At 52.6% G+C, this 18,684-nt stretch overlaps 1 protein-coding gene across 1 annotated transcript in view; it reads left to right on the top strand.

The window, feature by feature from the left end:
• The window catches only part of RXFP1 (relaxin family peptide receptor 1), a 175,522-nt gene that overhangs the window by 95,250 nt on the left and 61,588 nt on the right, over positions 1-18,684 (top strand). Inside the window, exon 3 of the mRNA XM_075612495.1 lies at positions 12,252-12,356. Within this exon, the coding sequence (XP_075468610.1) occupies positions 12,252-12,356 (105 nt within the window). The remainder of the gene's footprint in view (positions 1-12,251; positions 12,357-18,684) is intronic.

Below are 18,684 nucleotides of genomic sequence, written 5' to 3'. Positions count from 1 at the left end.
AGACCCCCATGCTGTAACAGCCCCTGGAGTGTGAGACCCCCATGCTGTAACAGCCCCTGGAGTGTGAGACCCCCATGCTGTGGCAGCCCCTGGAGTGTGAGACCCTCGTGCTGTAACAGCCCCTGTAGTGTGAGACCCCCATGCTGTAACAGCCCCTGGAGTGTGAGACCCCCATGCTGTAACAGCCCCTGGAGTGTGAGACCCCTATGCTGTAACAGCCCCTGGAGTGTGAGACCCCCATGCTGTAACAGCCCCTGGAGTGTGAGACCCCCATGCTGTAACAGCCCCTGGAGTGTGAGACCCCTATGCTGTAACAGCCCCTGGAGTGTGAGACCCCCATGCTGTAGCAGCCCCTGGAGTGTGAGACCCCCATGCTGTGTCAGCCCCTTGAGTGTGAGACCCCCATGCTGTAACAGCCCCTGGAGTGTGAGACCCCCATGCTGTAGCAGCCCCTGGAGTGTGAGACCCCCATGCTGTAACAGCCCCTGGAGTGTGAGACCCCCATGCTGTAGCAGCCCCTGGAGTGTGAGACCCCCATGCTGTGTCAGCCCCTGGAGTGTGAGACCCCCATGCTGTGTCAGCCCCTGGAGTGTGAGACCCCCATGCTGTGTCAGCCCCTGGAGTGTGAGACCCCCATGCTGTAACAGCCCCTGGAGTGTGAGACCCCCATGCTGTGTCAGCCCCTGGAGTGTGAGACCCCCATGCTGTAACAGCCCCTGCAGTGACAGACCCCCATGCTGTGGCAGCCCCTGGAGTGTGAGACCCCCATGCTGTGGCAGCCCCTGGAGTGTGAGACCCCCAGGCTGTGGCAGCCCCTGGAGTGTGAGACCCCCATGCTGTGTCAGCCCCTGGAGTGTGAGACCCCCATGCTGTAGCAGCCCCTAGAGTGTGAGACCCCCATGCTGTAACAGCCCCTGGAGTGTGAGACCCCCATGCTGTGTCAGCCCCTGGAGTGTGAGACCCCCATGCTGTAACAGCCCCTGGAGTGTGAGACCCCCATGCTGTAACAGCCCCTGGAGTGTGAGACCCCCATGCTGTAACAGCCCCTGGAGTGTGAGACCCCCATGCTGTAACAGCCCCTGGAGTGTGAGACCCCCATGCTGTAACAGCCCCTGGAGTGTGAGACCCCCATGCTGTAACAGCCCCTGGAGTGTGAGACCCCCATGCTGTAACAGCCCCTGGAGTGTGAGACCCCCATGCTGTAGCAGCCCCTGGAGTGTGAGACCGCCATGCTGTAACAGCCCCTGGAGTGTGAGACCCCCATGCTGTAGCAGCCCCTGGAGTGTGAGACCCCCATGCTGTGTCAGCCCCTGGAGTGTGAGACCCCCATGCTGTGTCAGCCCCTGGAGTGTGAGACCCCCATGCTGTGTCAGCCCCTGGGGTGTGAGACCCCCATGCTGTGTCAGCCCCTGGAGTGTGAGACCCCCATGCTGTAACAGCCCCTGGAGTGTGAGACCCCCATGCTGTAGCAGCCCCTGGAGTGTGAGACCCCCATGCTGTAGCAGCCCCTGGAGTGTGAGACCCCCATGCTGTAACAGCCCCTGGAGTGTGAGACCCCCATGCTGTAACAGCCCCTGGAGTGTGAGATCCCCCTGCTGTAACAGCCCCTGGAGTGTGAGACCCCCATGCTGTAACAGCCCCTGGAGTGTGAGGCCCCCATGCTGTAACAGCCCCTGGAGTGTGAGACCCCCATGCTGTGGCAGCCCCTGGAGTGTGAGACCCCCATGCTGTAACAGCCCCTGGAGTGTGAGACCCCCATGCTGTAACAGCCCCTGGAGTGTGAGACCCCCATGCTGTAACAGCCCCTGGAGTGTGAGACCCCCATGCTGTAACAGCCCCTGGAGTGTGAGACCCCCATGCTGTAACAGCCCCTGGAGTGTGAGACCCCCATGCTGTGGCAGCCCCTGGAGTGTGAGACCCTCGTGCTGTAACAGCCCCTGTAGTGTGAGACCCCCATGCTGTAACAGCCCCTGGAGTGTGAGACCCCCATGCTGTAACAGCCCCTGGAGTGTGAGACTCCCATGCTGTAACAGCCCCTGGAGTGTGAGACTCCCATGCTGTAGCAGCCCCTGGATTACGAGACCCTATGCTGTAGCAGCCCCTGGATTAAGAGACCCTATGCTGTAGTGGCTACCGCTAAGGGCTCCAAAATTGTTAGAACTAAGCATTCTCTGTTACTGAAGTGTTCATAAAAATTGTTGTATCATTAGCACAATGTTTCATTTTCTCAACAATGTAAAGAAAAATACATATTTTACTACCAGTATCCATGTATGTTTCTTTAAATAAATCAGTTCTGTCCTATGAGAAAATACATTTTTTTTAAACCCACTGTGAATTACATTTTTAATGTATTATAATGTAACAATCATTTTCTATTTCTATAGCAGCCATTTACAAACTCGCATCCCCTTCGGCCAAGGCCATAGTGCAGGCGCGCGTGTGACAGAGCATGGCACGCCTCCGGCAGAGGCGATCCGTGGCCCGTGGCAATGCTATGATGCGAGCAATGGGGAAACATGGTGTAGGCATGGCCGTGACATCACGAGTCCAGTTTGCCCTCATTGGCTGAACCGCCCACGTGACGCGCCCGTCGCACAGCCGTCACGCCAAAAGACAAAAATCTTGTCTTTTGGAAATGCTGCCACGCCCTCGCGCTTAATCGAATGTGCGCTCAGTATGGACGGCCCCATAGAGGAGCCGTCTCTTGTTTGCGCCGCGCACGCCGTTGTGATCACTATGGATGAGGCTTTCCTCTTCTGAAACAGGCTCTGGCACACCCATTTTTGAGCCCTGCTCTCTCTCTTGCAGTGCACCAATTGTATTTATTGACTGTCTGGTCACATGATCTTCCCCACAGAACTTTGCATCTTTGGTCCTCTTCTGCTGCACTGACAGGGATTTAGTGAACCCCAATTTATAAAACACAGTTTTATCACTCAAACATAAATGAGCAGTGGGCCCATTCAACTCGCATGCTCCAGGTATATCACAAGCATTTAGACCACTCTGGGTCTCAAAGTGTCGGCATCCTAAAGGTGCTAAGCTGATTCCAGTCTCCTCATGTGTCTCACTTCCGGGTTCACGGCTCACTGCTCATTTGTGTTTTAATTATAAAATTGCGTTACACTAACCTACCTCTTCTTTTTGTTGTATGATCTGCAGAGTTCCTGTTTCATCCACTACTCATCCAGACCAGATAATATCTTAAAACACTTGAACAAAACTTTCACCACGTGAGTGGGCACTCACACGTTTTATTACTTATTTTATACATTTATTGCACATTTGCACTATATTTTCTTTCTTCTTTTCATATGCTTGAGGGGAGTTTGTGCTTTGGAGTGCTTTGTGACATCTATCTAAGGGTTGTTGATTAACATTCTTCAACCAGCTGCATCTACCTAGATGGTGATATAAAATCTGTATTTAATTAATTACACTTTCCAAAATAGGTGCTATGGGTTTGCGCTTTCTTTTTGCTGCACTTACAAAATATACATAGTGACATTTTATTCCAATCAATTTTAGACATTAGTCGATAGTGAAGTTTACTCTTTGTGAAGTTTTTCCTAACTTGAAAATATACACAGATGGGGTTATTCATTTAACTATAATAGTGCAGATCAGGGCACTGCCGAACAGAATCTCTTATTGGCTTCAAAGGGTGTTTCTTTGCGATAGTTTGCCGATCTGCATTTTAACTCTGTGTGTGTTACTGTCAAATAATTGACGTAAACCTATTACTACTTTTGCTCGGGTGCAACCAATATTTCCACTCTGACAGAAAATATTCTCTTTGTCATTCTTAACCCGGAGCAGCCAGTAGAACCATTGTCAGTGCAGCTTTCTACTGGTGACCTGATGGCCATATTGGTAGTTATTTTTGTGTCTAGCACACAAAAAAAAAAACATATTTTGGATATTGGGGACCCCATAGATCAACTCCAGGGGGAACACATTTCAGGTAGATAATAGTCTTCTCTCGTAGTTATTATTTCTGCACTGCAAGGACATTAACTGCTCACTCAATCAAAGATGCATACAATAGAGGGATTTGACCAATTTTGTAACCAAAGAGAATGTCACTAGTTGGCATTATTTGAAATGCATCTCTGCAAATATTCATATGGAAAAAAAAAATGGAAGCCTGCTTTGTGTGCCAGTAAGTTTCATGATTGGACCAGAGGTCAATACCAGCAAGTTTACTGATCTAAACTAAAGTAAAAATGAAGGAATCCGAGAGACATATTGGGTTGGAATCTGTCTGCGATGTCTGAGTCGCAGGTGCTTGAAAAGACAATAGTTTAACACACAGCAAAGTAATTCAAGCAAGGTCAAGTTCAGCACAGCAGTTCATGAAAGTACTTATTACTTCAAGCAGCATGATCACAGGGTGTACTCTTGTGTGGCATCAAAATGAGAACAGGTCTTTATTTTAACAAATTGCATGGCAATACCAGGATGTCACTTTATGAAGCTATTAGTACAGTGGAAGTAGTTTGGAAATATGAATCTTATTTCCTTGTTTAGGTTTTCCTCCCCACCCCAGTTTAGCAGGCGGCTATACACAGTAACGTGACATGACTGTATATAAATCTGAGGCATAGTTACAACTATTAGCCATACTTACAACTTGCAATGCACCTTAAGGAGCAGTTCCACTTTGCTCATAAAAAATAATTTTTTACAGGTACATACCAATGTAATTGTTGACCTTAAGTAAATGTAATCGTTGGCAAAGAAAAAATGTTTTCTTAATAGAATAAACCCCTGCATAGTACACAACGAAGCCGGCACATGGGAAGGGGTAGAGAGGACACTTTGCCTGGGAAGTGGGAGAGTAAATATTTAAACCTTTTTGGGGGCAAAGGACCCCGCAACATGCAGCTCAGCGCAATGTGCTGCAGGTCCCTCCCGCAACATGCAGCTAAGCGCAATGTGCTGCGGGTCCCTCCCGCAACATGCAGCTCAGTGCAATGTGCTGCGGGTCCCTCCCGCAACATGCAGCTCAGCGCAATGTGCTGCGGGTCCCTCCCGCAACATGCAGCTCAGCGCAATGTGCTGCGGGTCCCTCCCGCAACATGCAGCTCAGCGCAATGTGCTGCATGTCCCTCCCGCAACATGCAGCTCAGCGCAATGTGCTGCAGGTCCCTCCCGCAACATGCAGCTCAGCGCAATGTGCTGCAGGTCCCTCCCGCAACATGCAGCTCAGCGCAATGTGCTGCATGTCCCTCCCGCAACATGCAGCTCAGCGCAATGTGCTGCAGGTTCCTCCCGCAACATGCAGCTCAGCGCAATGTGCTGCAGGTCCCTCCCGCAACATGCAGCTCAGCGCAATGTGCTGCATGTCCCTCCCGCAACATGCAGCTCAGCGCAATGTGCTGCGGGTCCCTCCCGCAACATGCAGCTCAGCGCAATGTGCTGCGGGATCCTCCCACAACATGCAGCTCAGCGCAATGTGCTGCAGGTCCCTCCCACAACATGCAGCTCAGCGCAATGTGCTGCATGTCCCTCCCGCAACATGCAGCTCAGCGCAATGTGCTGCAGGTCCCTCCCCCAACATGCAGCTCAGCGCAATGTGCTGCGGGTCCCTCCCACAACATGCAGCTCAGCGCAATGTGCTGCAGGTCCCTCCCGCAACATGCAGCTCAGCGCAATGTGCTGCGTGTCCCTCCCCCAACATGCAGCTCAGCGCAATGTGCTGCAGGTTCCTCCCGCAACACGCAGCTCAGTGCAATGTGCTGCATGTCCCTCCCGCAACATGCAGCTCAGTGCAATGTGCTGCAGGTCCCTCCCCCAACATGCAGCTCAGCGCAATGTGCTGCGGGTCCCTCCCACAACATGCAGCTCAGCGCAATGTGCTGCAGGTCCCTCCCGCAACATGCAGCTCAGCGCAATGTGCTGCGTGTCCCTCCCCCAACATGCAGCTCAGCGCAATGTGCTGCAGGTTCCTCCCGCAACACGCAGCTCAGTGCAATGTGCTGCGGGTCCCTCCCGCAACATGCAGCTCAGCGCAATGTGCTGCGGGTCCCTCCCGCAACATGCAGCTCAGCGCAATGTGCTGCAGGTCCCTCCCGCAACATACAGCTCAGCGCAATGTGCTGCGGGTCCCTCCCCAACATGCAGCTCAGCGCAATGTGCTGCAGGTCCCTCCCGCAACTTGCAGCTCAGCGCAATGTGCTGCAGGTCCCTCCCGCAACATGCAGCTCAGCGCAATGTGCTGCAGGTTCCTCCCGCAACATGCAGCTCAGCGCAATGTGCTGCAGGTCCCTCCCGCAACATGCAGCTCAGCGCAATGTGCTGCATGTCCCTCCCGCAACATGCAGCTCAGCGCAATGTGCTGCGGGTCCCTCCCGCAACATGCAGCTCAGCGCAATGTGCTGCGGGTCCCTCCCCCAACATGCAGCTCAGCGCAATGTGCTGCATGTCCCTCCCGCAACATGCAGCTCAGCGCAATGTGCTGCGGGTCCCTCCCACAACATGCAGCTAAGCGCAATGTGCTGCATGTCCCTCCCGCAACATGCAGCTCAGTGCAATGTACTGCAGGTCCCTCCCGCAACATGCAGCTCAGCGCAATGTGCTGCGTGTCCCTCCCCCAACATGCAGCTCAGCGCAATGTGCTGCAGGTTCCTCCCGCAACACGCAGCTCAGTGCAATGTGCTGCGGGTCCCTCCCGCAACATGCAGCTCAGCGCAATGTGCTGCGGGTCCCTCCCGCAACATGCAGCTCAGCGCAATGTGCTGCAGGTCCCTCCCGCAACATGCAGCTCAGCGCAATGTGCTGCAGGTTCCTCCCACAACATGCAGCTCAGCGCATAGTGCTGCGGCTCCCTCCCACAACATGCAGCTCAGCGCAATGTGCTGCATGTCCCTCCCCCAACATGCAGCTCAGCGCAATGTGCTGCAGGTCCCTCCCGCAACATGCAGCTCAGCGCAATGTGCTGCGGGTCCCTCCCGCAACATGCAGCTCAGCGCAATGTGCTGCGGCTCCCTCCCACAACATGCAGCTCAGCGCAATGTGCTGCATGTCCCTCCCCCAACATGCAGCTCAGAGCAATGTGCTGCAGGTCCCTCCCGCAACATACAGCTCAGCGCAATGTGCTGCAGGTCCCTCCCCCAACATGCAGCTCAGCGCAATGTGCTGCGGGTCCCTCCCCCAACATGCAGCTCAGCGCAATGTGCTGCGGGTACCTCCCCAACATGCAGCTCAGCGCAATGTGCTGCAGGTCCCTCCCGCAACTTGCAGCTCAGCGCAATGTGCTGCGGGTCCCTCCCGCAACATGCAGCTCAGTGCAATGTGCTGCAGGTCCCTCCCCCAACATGCAGCTCAGCGCAATATGCTGCGGGTCCCTCCCACAACATGCAGCTCAGCGCAATGTGCTGCAGGTCCCTCCCCCAACATGCAGCTCAGCGCAATGTGCTGCAGGTCCCTCCCCCAACATGCAGCTCAGCGCAATGTGCTGCGGGTCCCTCCCACAACATGCAGCTCAGCGCAATGTGCTGCAGGTCCCTCCCCCAACATGCAGCTCAGCGCAATGTGCTGCGGGTCCCTCCCACAACATGCAGCTCAGCGCAATGTGCTGCAGGTCCCTCCTCCAACATGCAGCTCAGCGCAATGTGCTGCGGGTCCCTCCCGCAACATGCAGCTCAGCGCAATGTGCTGCGGGTCCCTCCCGCAACATGCAGCTCAGCGCAATGTGCTGCGGGTCCCTCCCGCAACATGCAGCTCAGCGCAATGTGCTGCGGGTCCCTCCCGCAACATGCAGCTCAGCGCAATGTGCTGCAGGTCCCTCCCGCAACATGCAGCTCAGCGCAATGTGCTGCGGGTCCCTCCCGCAACATGCAGCTCCGCGCAATGTGCTGCGGGTCCCTCCCGCAACATGCAGCTCAGCGCAATGTGCTGCAGGTCCCTCCCCCAACATGCAGCTCAGTGCAATGTGCTGCATGTCCCTCCCCCAACATACAGCTCAGCGCAATGTGCTGCGGCTCCCTCCCGCAACATGCAGCTCAGCGCAATGTGCTGCAGGTCCCTCCCCAATCATGCAGCTCAGCGCAATGTGCTGCAGGTCCCTCCCCCAACATGCAGCTCAGCGCAATGTGCTGCGGGTCCCTCCCACAACATGCAGCTCAGCGCAATGTGCTGCAGGTCCCTCCCCCAACATGCAGCTCAGCGCAATGTGCTGCGGGTCCCTCCCACAACATGCAGCTCAGCGCAATGTGCTGCAGGTCCCTCCCCCAACATGCAGCTCAGCGCAATGTGCTGCAGGTCCCTCCCGCAACATGCAGCTCAGCGCAATGTGCTGCGGGTCCCTCCCGCAACATGCAGCTCAGCGCAATGTGCTGCGTGTCCCTCCCGCAACATGCAGCTCAGCGCAATGTGCTGCAGGTCCATCCCGCAACATGCAGCTCAGCGCAATGTGCTGCGGGTCCCTCCCGCAACATGCAGCTCAGCGCAATGTGCTGCGGTTCCCTCCCGCAACATGCAGCTCAGCGCAATGTGCTGCAGGTCCCTCCCCCAACATGCAGCTCAGTGCAATGTGCTGCATGTCCCTCCCCCAACATACAGCTCAGTGCAATGTGCTGCGGCTCCCTCCCGCAACATGCAGCTCAGCGCAATATGCTGCAGGTCCCTCCCCCAACATGCAGCTCAGCGCAATGTGCTGCAGGTCCCTCCCCCAACATGCAGCTCAGCGCAATGTGCTGCAGGTCCCTCCCGCAACATGCAGCTCAGTGCAATGTGCTGCAGGTCCCTCCCCCAACATGCAGCTCAGCGCAATGTGCTGCGGCTCCCTCCCACAACATGCAGCTCAGCGCAATGTGCTGCATGTCCCTCCCCCAACATACAGCTCAGCGCAATGTGCTGCAGGTCCCTCCCCAACATGCAGCTCAGCGCAATGTGCTGCAGGTTCCTCCCACAACACGCAGCTCAGCGCAATGTGCTGCGGGTCCCTCCCACAACATGCAGCTCAGCGCAATGTGCTGCGGGTCCCTCCCCCAACATGCAGCTCAGTGCAATGTGCTGCAGGTCCCTCTCGCAACATGCAGCTCAGCGCAATGTGCTGCAGGTCCCTCCCGCAACATGCAGCTCAGTGCAATGTGCTGCGGGTCCCTCCCCAACATGCAGCTCAGCGCAATGTGCTGCAGGTTCCTCCCACAACACGCAGCTCAGCGCAATGTGCTGCAGGTCCCTCCCGCAACATGCAGCTCAGCGCAATGTGCTGCGTGTCCCTCTCGCAACATGCAGCTCAGCGCAATGTGCTGCAGGTCCCTCCCGCAACATGCAGCTCAGTGCAATGTGCTGCATGTCCCTCCCGCAACATGCAGCTCAGCGCAATGTGCTGCAGGTTCCTCCCGCAACATGCAGCTCAGCGCAATGTGCTGCAGGTTCCTCCCGCAACATGCAGCTCAGCGCAATGTGCTGCAGGTCCCTCCCGCAACATGCAGCTCAGTGCAATGTGCTGCATGTCCCTCCCGCAACATGCAGCTCAGCGCAATGTGCTGCAGGTCCCTCCCGCAACATGCAGCTCAGTGCAATGTGCTGCATGTCCCTCCCGCAACATGCAGCTCAGCGCAATGTGCTGCAGGTTCCTCCCGCAACATGCAGCTCAGCACAATGTGCTGCGGCTCCCTCCCGCAACATGCAGCTCAGCGCAATGTGCTGCAGGTCCCTCCCGCAACATGCAGCTCAGCGCAATGTGCTGCGGGTCCCTCCCGCAACATGCAGCTCAGCGCAATGTGCTGCGGCTCCCTCCCACAACATGCAGCTCAGTGCAATGTGCTGCAGGTCCCTCCCCCAACATGCAGCTCAGCGTAATGTGCTGCGGGTCCCTCCCACAACATGCAGCTCAGCGCAATGTGCTGCAGGTCCCTCCCCCAACATGCAGCTCAGCGCAATGTGCTGCAGGTCCCTCCCGCAACATGCAGCTCAGCGCAATGTGCTGCGGGTCCCTCCCGCAACATGCAGCTCAGCGTAATGTGCTGCGGGTCCCTCCCGCAACATGCAGCTCAGCGCAATGTGCTGCAGGTTCCTCCCGCAACATGCAGCTCAGTGCAATGTGCTGCAGGTCCCTCCCCCAACATGCAGCTCAGCGCAATGTGCTGCAGGTCCCTCCCGCAACATGCAGCTCAGTGCAATTTGCTGCAGGTCCCTCCCGCAACATGCAGCTCAGCGCAATGTGCTGCAGGTCCCTCCCGCAACATGCAGCTCAGCGCAATGTGCTGCGGCTCCCTCCCCCAACATGCAGCTCAGCGCAATGTGCTGCGGCTCCCTCCCGCAACATGCAGCTCAGCGCAATGTGCTGCGGCTCCCTCCCGCAACATGCAGCTCAGCGCAATGTGCTGCGGGTCCCTCCCGCAACATGCAGCTCAGCGCAATGTGCTGCAGGTTCCTCCCGCAACATGCAGCTCAGCGCAATGTGCTGCGGCTCCCTCCCCCAACATGCAGCTCAGCGCAATGTGCTGCAGGTCCCTCCCCCAACATGCAGCTCAGCGCAATGTGCTGCAGGTCCCTCCCGCAACATGCAGCTCAGTGCAATGTGCTGCGTGTCCCTCTCGCAACATGCAGCTCAGCACAATGTGCTGCGGGTCCCTCCCGCAACATGCAGCTTAGCGCAATGTGCTGCAGGTCCCTCCCCCAACATGCAGCTCAGCGCAATGTGCTGCGGCTCCCTCCCACAACATGCAGCTCAGCGCAATGTGCCGCGGGTCCCTCCCGCAACACGCAGCTCAGCGCAATGTGCTGCAGGTCCCTCCCGCAACATGCAGCTCAGCGCAATTTGCTGCAGGTCCCTCCCGCAACATGCAGCTCAGCGCAATTTGCTGCAGGTCCCTCCCGCAACATGCAGCTCAGCGCAATGTGCTGCAGGTCCCTCCCACAACATGCAGCTCAGCGCAATGTGCCGCGGGTCCCTCCCGCAACACGCAGCTCAGCGCAATGTGCTGCAGGTCCCTCCCGCAACATGCAGCTCAGCGCAATTTGCTGCAGGTCCCTCCCGCAACATGCAGCTCAGTGCAATGTGCTGCGGCTCCCTCCCGCAACATGCAGCTCAGCGCAATGTGCTGCGGGTCCCTCCCGCAACATGCAGCTCAGCGCAATGTGCTGCAGGTCCCTCCCGCAACATGCAGCTCAGCGCAATGTGCTGCAGGTCCCTCCCGCAACATGCAGCTCAGCGCAATGTGCTGCAGGTTCCTCCCGCAACACGCAGCTCAGTGCAATGTGCTGCAGGTCCCTCCCGCAACACGCAGCTCAGCGCAATGTGCTGCAGGTCCCTCCCGCAACATGCAGCTCAGCGCAATGTGCTGCAGGTTCCTCCCGCAACACGCAGCTCAGTGCAATGTGCTGCGGGTCCCTCCCGCAACATGCAGCTCAGCGCAATGTGCTGCAGGTCCCTCCCGCAACATGCAGCTCAGCGCAATGTGCTGCAGGTCCCTCCCGCAACATGCAGCTCAGCGCAATGTGCTGCAGGTTCCTCCCGCAACACGCAGCTCAGTGCAATGTGCTGCAGGTCCCTCCCGCAACACGCAGCTCAGCGCAATGTGCTGCAGGTCCCTCCCGCAACATGCAGCTCAGCGCAATTTGCTGCAGGTCCCTCCCGCAACATGCAGCTCAGTGCAATGTGCTGCGGCTCCCTCCCGCAACATGCAGCTCAGCGCAATGTGCTGCGGGTCCCTCCCGCAACATGCAGCTCAGCGCAATGTGCTGCAGGTCCCTCCCGCAACATGCAGCTCAGCGCAATGTGCTGCAGGTCCCTCCCGCAACATGCAGCTCAGCGCAATGTGCTGCAGGTTCCTCCCGCAACACGCAGCTCAGTGCAATGTGCTGCAGGTCCCTCCCGCAACACGCAGCTCAGCGCAATGTGCTGCAGGTTCCTGTGGCACTGAAGGGGTCTAAGAAATACTTGTACGTGGCTCATTTAAAAAACAAAGTGTTAAACAGCCAGACGTAGCTCTCTGTGTGTTATTGCCTTTCATGTGCCTGTTAAATGCATCTGTGAACACACAGAGATTCACCAGTCTGCATACACAGCTATGTCTGTGGGAGAGAAGGCGGCAATCAGACGAGCCAGCGTGACAGGTGTGGCGAGGGCCTGTGCATTATTAGGGAACCTCTATGTTTTGTTAAGAAAGCTGGTGGGTCTCTACACGATTAGCACCAAAACCCCGGACACAAAATGCTGTTTTAAGGGTATTTTTCAAACGCTAATAACGACTGTTTCCAGTGTCATTATCACTTCTTTTCTTTATCTTTAGGAGACAACAATGGATGGCCTCAGCAGCTCGATAAACATTTTGAGAAACAGCACGAGAAAATTGGCTCGAATGCTGCTGGCTCCGGGATGAAGCCAGCCGAGTGCTGTAAGTAGTTACTGAAGTGTTTGGTGCAATCATGTCAGAACCACTGCAAGATCAAGATTTTATTGTTCCAATGTGCGGCAGACATCCCATTATGAAGTCGTTTTACATGAAAGTAGCAATTGCCTTTAGAAAGCCTATGAGTTTAACTCATGTAATGTTAGTTAGCCACTTGCCCCCTGAACATGTCCTGTTCTATTAAAAATAAATGTAACGGTTTTTCTGGACCCAGCCAATCTCACATTGGCCCCTGTGGTGTAACTGGTCCCCATTACATGTATGTATGTTGTGGTGCACCTGCTGGCTTACAGGACTCCTGAGTCTCCCCCTGGGTTGGTCTGGGGATATCAGCAAGACAGGCATCTGAGGTAGCTCGGGATTGAGGCCTACTCACATCTGATGCAGCGCCTCCACCTCATCAGGATCTCTGCGTCCGCAGGGGGTTGTAACTGATGGGGACCTCCTCTGCGGTGCCTCCTCCTATGCAATGACTCCACACTTACACAGCAAGGGTCTTGTGAACTTGGGCATCTTTATTATCATCATAGGCAGACTGCACCTCACAGTGGTCGTTCTTAGTCTCTCATTTCTTTGCTGCACATCCCTTCAGAAGGTCCTTCCCTCCTTATGGAGTTGGGTCACCTCTCCCCGCAGGGAGATCACCTCCTGTGTCAGGTCCCTGATCACAGTGCAGATACTAATTGGTATATCTGACAGCCTTAACTGCTGCAGACTCCCAGAACTGAATCATAACTGATTAGCACTCTCCAACAACCAACTAACTTTAGGCAGTTCTGTGTCTTATATAGACTCAGAAAACAGCCACACCTCTTGTGTCACTAATAGTGGACACAGAGCATGTTACCACTCAGCTTGTGTACATATGACACCTCACCAGGGTGTGAGGGCAAACCTCCATGATTGATGCTGGCAATCCTGCATACTTACCAGGTTTTACTGCCAGCATGAGAAAGAACTGTAAACCATTTTTTATACATGGCTACATTAAATAAAAACACATGCTTTTTTTGTGTGTGTTAGAACTCATGATTTTCTTATTCTCTAGCTTCTGAGACTACCATGGTAACCTTTACACTGCAGTACGCTCTGGGGAAGGCTCCATTTTAACTTCCCAGGAGGGCACTGGCTATTTCAAATGCTTATATTTCCTGAACAGAGCATGAGATTTTAGTTGGAAAGGGCAAAAAAGAGATATATTAAACTAAGTAAAAAATTGAGTAAACCCAAAAAGGCAGGGTATTAAAAAATATCCGGGACTTAATTGTTATCCACATTTTAGGCAGTATACATACAGTATGCATTTCTATGGAAAAATGCATGCACTCCCCAGCAGCCTACAAAATATGTTACCGTCAGGTGTAGCTAAGGCTGTGATCAAACCAGCTCCAGCAGGGCGTGCGCGCTCCCTTGTGACGTCACAGGGCGATGCGCACGCCCGAAACCTGCACTAAAGGCAGGAAGCAACGGAGGAGACAGGGAGACATGGCAGAGGCGTGGCCGTGAGCGGTTCGTCCTCATTGACAAATCTAATACTAAAAAGCATACAACAAGCGCTAATCTACCAAAACTTATATAACCAATAAGGTAACATGTGCCTAATGCCAAAACTTAACTGTGCCCTATTATAAAGGATGACAGATATATAAAGAAAAGAATGGCTGCCTAGGGGACTCCCAAACACAAGTGCTCCCACTGCACTCGCTATATACAGTATCACCACAAAGAAAACGAAAAGTAATCCCCGGCGCCAAAAGTCAAATGGTAAATATTGTCACCAAATTCCCACTGTCCTGGATAATATCCAGACTTGATTCCCAATCCGAGAATGTAATCCAGTTTGCACAAACCAGGCTTGCTTCTTTCACTCTGGCTCTCCTCCTGTTATAAAATACCAAGGGGACACACCATTGCGCAGAAAACCAGGACTGTTTAAGGAATCATTCTTGCAGACACTAAAAATGCCTACTTACAAGATACTAACTTGATATATACGTTGGATACAAGCTGTGCTTTTGCCTTCTCTCCGACGTTCACGAACCCCACGTGATGTTCCTGATTGAATCCAACCTCCTCCTTCTTGTAATTGAACACCATGCACCGGAACAGTCCCACCGTTAAAGTAACAGAGGAAAAAGATAGTGCGGTACTGCAAAACACACTTTAATAAAATGATGAACCCCTGAGGAAGTGACTGCTGATGTCACGAAACATGTTGGGAGGGAGGAGCCTAGTTGTTTGAGATGCTGATCAGTGAGGAGCATTTGTAGCAGAGCTGCAATATTACCGCCGCGTGGCAAAATCAAAAATGAAAATCTGCTGGGGAGAAGCTGGCATCGCATGTGCTGTGTAGGCAACTGAATTGTGTTACATTGATTATTCCGGTGGCACACACACGGCCGCCGCCGGTATAAGCATGGCTTAAGGTGCAAGGACATAACAAAAAATAGAAGATCAGCTTGTTAAGGAAGATTTTAGGCCAATTTTTTTGCACAGGGCTAAAACTTTCCCTGATAAGGAGTAGAGTCTTCACAACATACTCACAAATGTTATTCTAGGCAGCATGCACAAGTATATCAACTGATAATATTAGCAAACTGAAAATGTGGGATGGGGTTGTATTAACGATCACTGACAATGTGCTGTAAGGACACTTCACAGTCAAGAGATCAGCTCCATTGAAATGCATAAGGCTAAAATCTGATTCAACTCATATTGAAAATATTAACTAATATTCGTGCGCTACAAAAAGTGATCAATAATGCAAAGTTAATAAAAACAATGTAAACTGATTTTAATAGACACCGCTATTAAAGAGTATAGTCAATAATATGTATTATTTTAAGTTAAGTGTTCAATACATATAAAATTGAGTGGTATACAACTACAATCCCTAAAAAAAATTAAATGAAGAAAGTGAAGTCTCCAAATTGAAAATTCCAAGAAAAAAGTGTCTTGTAGAATAAGCAATCACAAATAACCAAGAAACAAATAGAGAAAGATAAATATGTTACATTTCCAGTATACAACATTGTAGTCTTTCAAAACTCCTACCTTCATATCCAGCAGTTCCGTAGATTCCCCTTCTCTCTATAAAGATATAGAGTTACCACATAGCACTAAGCCACTTCTGTACACTGCAAATTCCATAAGAATTACACAGTTAATTTATTCATTAAATGTTTTATCAGAATGTAATACAGTGAGAGTTACATCTAGTTCCCAAGTATGTCCTGGGCACAGAGTTATGATGACAAATACATGGTTCCATTAAGTGAAGTTGAAAGGGGCTATCATCATCACTTACCACCAACAAAGGATATAGACAGAAAGAGTTCTCACGGGAGACTTCAGATTCCAACAATATCACTTCATACGTGGGTGGGAGGCAGCACTGACAGAATTCTTCATTAGAAACTGAAACGTTATCTGCCACTAAATTAATAGAATAAACCATGCTGACTAATAAGATCACAGAACTTGTTAGGAAAGAAAAGGTCACGCTCAAAGGTTCCTTGCTCCTGCAAACCAATACTACAGTAAATCACTCATTCAGAATTCTGTGAGAAAATGGCAATTATTAATTGGTGAGATCACTCTATTTTATATGCAATTCAGCTGCAGAAACTCTATTGCAAACCAAGAAGTGTTGATATGTGCTGATAATTGGATTAGAAATAGTACCAATATTCATATAGAAGCAAATGTCTTCATTGTGTATGTAATAGTAGAATTTCTAAACACTATTGAAGTATAATAATACAGCTTCAAGCTGCAGTTCAGTCTATATCCTGCATGTGTGTTTTTTTTAATAAATCAGTTCTGTAGTAAGAAATAATACTTTTAGCATTTTCTGTTTTTAAAAAAACAACTTTGAAAGACCAATTTTCTTGTATTCTATTTTAACAAGCATTTGCTTAGGCACCGCCCCTTCATGTCCTGTCACAAACCCAGGCACACCCCTTTGTCAGCACTGCCCTCCCTCTCTCTAAACGTGCACTAGCATCTGGTCACATGATCTTCCTCATAGCACATTCAAGGAAGCTGGAGAAAAGGGATCAGCCATGCATAGCAGCTCGGATAGGCGATTTCAAACTTATTACAGTGTTTATTCCATTCATTGCACGTGTATATAATGTAAAATTGTAATAATTCCATTTATAGCAAACGTGTATATGTGAATATTATTTAGATGTATATGTATGTTACTGAAATGTGGAGTGAGTGTGTAGGTAAATACACACAATACACTTCCACTGCATATATATATATATTATTATATATTATATATGTATGTATATGTGAAGTTATGTGAGTAAAAAAGTGACAAAAACCCTCCATAGCAAGGCAAATAGCAAATGGAAATATTACTGTATGCTCATTTGTATGTATATATATATTTATATACACACACACTTCAAATACGGATAGTGATTCACGTAAATGATATATATATTCACTTTCTGGGAATATAAGAGTGACTGTCCTGTTGTTCCTTTTTTTGTATCCATCATTGAATGGTATGCACCCTCTCTTTACGTTTATTTTATACTAGCTGAGAGACCCGGCGTTGCCCGGGATGTAATATTCCCGCTCCTCTCTCTCTCCTCACCCCTCTCTCTGTTTGTCCCCCATTCACATCAATCCAGTTCCCCCCCTCCCTCCTTTACAGCTTCATGCAGTGTGCGTGCGTCAGTCATTGTGTGTGCGTCAGTCAGTCAGTGTGTGTGCGCGCGCGTCAGTGAGTCTGACGCAGAAACACAAACACACACACAGACTGACTGACGCACACACACACACAGTCAGTGTGTGCGTGTGTGTGTGCCTCAGTCAGTCAGTGTGTGCGTGCGGCAGTTAGTCAGTCATTCAGTCAGTGTGTGTGTGTGGGTGTGGGGGTGTGCGCGCGCGCGTCAGTAAGTGTGTGTGTGTCAGTCAGTGTGTGTGTGTGTCAGTCAGTGTGTGTCAGTCAGTGTGTGTGTGTGTGTGTGTGTGTGTGCGCGCGCGTCAGTCAGTGTGTGTGTGTGTGTCAGTGTGTCAGTGTGTGTGTGTGTGTGTCAGTGTGTGTGTGTGTGTCTGTGTGTGTGTGTCAGTGTGTGTGTACCATTCATTGTGTGTGTGCGCGCGCGCGTCAGTCTGTGTGTGTGTGCGCGTGGGTGTGGGGGTGTGCGCGCGTGCGTCAGTCAGTGTGTGTGTGTGAGTCAGTCAGTGTTTGTGTGTGTCAGTCAGTGTGTGTGTGTGTGTGTGTGTCAGTGTGTGTGTTTGTTTGTGTCAGTGTGTGTGTGTGTGTCAGTGTGTGTGTGTGTGTGTGTGCAGCAGTCAGTGGGTGTGTGTGCAGCAGTCAGTGTGTGTGTGTGTGTGTGTGTGTGTGTGTGTGTGTGTGTGTGTGTGTGTGTGTGTGTGTGTGTGTGTGTGTGTGTGTGTGTGTGTGTGTGTGTGTGTGTGCGCGCGCGTCAGTCTGTGTATGTGTGCGTGTGGCTGTGAGGGGTTGTGTGCATGCGGCTGTGAGGGGTTGTGTGCGTGCGTCAGTATGTATGTGTGTGTGTCAGTCAGTGCGTCAATCAGTCAGTGTGTGTGTGTGTGTGTGTGCGTGCGTCAGTCAGTCAGTGTGTGCGTGCGTGCGTCAGTGTGTGTGCGTGCGTCAGTCAGGGTGTGTGCGTGCGTCAGTCAGGTTGTGTGCGTGCGTCAGTCAGGGTGTGTGTGCGTGCGGCTGTCAGTGTGTGTATGTGCGGCTGTCAGGGTTTGTGTGCGTGCGCCAGTCAGGGTTTGTGTGCGTGCGCCAGTCAGGGTGTGTGTGCGTGCGGCTGTCAGTGTGTGTACGTGCGGCTGTCAGGGTTTGTGTGCGTGCGCCAGTCAGGGTTTGTGTGCGTGCGTCAGTCAGGGTCTGTGCGTGCGTCACTCAGGGTGTGTGCGTGCGTCACTCAGGGTGTGTGCGTGCGTCACTCAGGGTGCGTGCGTGCGTCAGTCAGGGTGTGTGCGTGCGTCAGTCAGGGTGTGTGCGTGCGTGCGTCAGTCAGGGTGTGTGCGTGCGTCAGTCAAAGGGCAGGCTGGGGGGGGAGTGAAGGGCAGGGGTAGGGGTGGTGAAGGGCAGGGGTAGGGGTGGGTGAAGGGTAGGGGTGGGTGAAGGTCAGGGTTAGGGGGGGTGAAGAGCAGGGGTAGTAGGGGGGGTGAAGGGCAGGGGTAGAGGGGGGTGAAGGGCAGGGGTAGGGGGGGTGAAGGGCAGGGGTAGGGGGGGTGAAGGGCAGGGGTAGGGGGGGAGAAGGGCAGGGGTAGGGGGGGTGAAGGACAGGGGTAGGGGGTGGGGTGAAAGTGAGGC

Source organism: Ascaphus truei, chromosome 1 (assembly GCF_040206685.1).
Source record: "Ascaphus truei isolate aAscTru1 chromosome 1, aAscTru1.hap1, whole genome shotgun sequence".
Lineage (NCBI taxonomy): Eukaryota > Metazoa > Chordata > Amphibia > Anura > Ascaphidae > Ascaphus > Ascaphus truei.
Note: the sequence above shows the minus strand (reverse complement) of the source record. Positions and strands in the feature narration are given on the sequence as shown.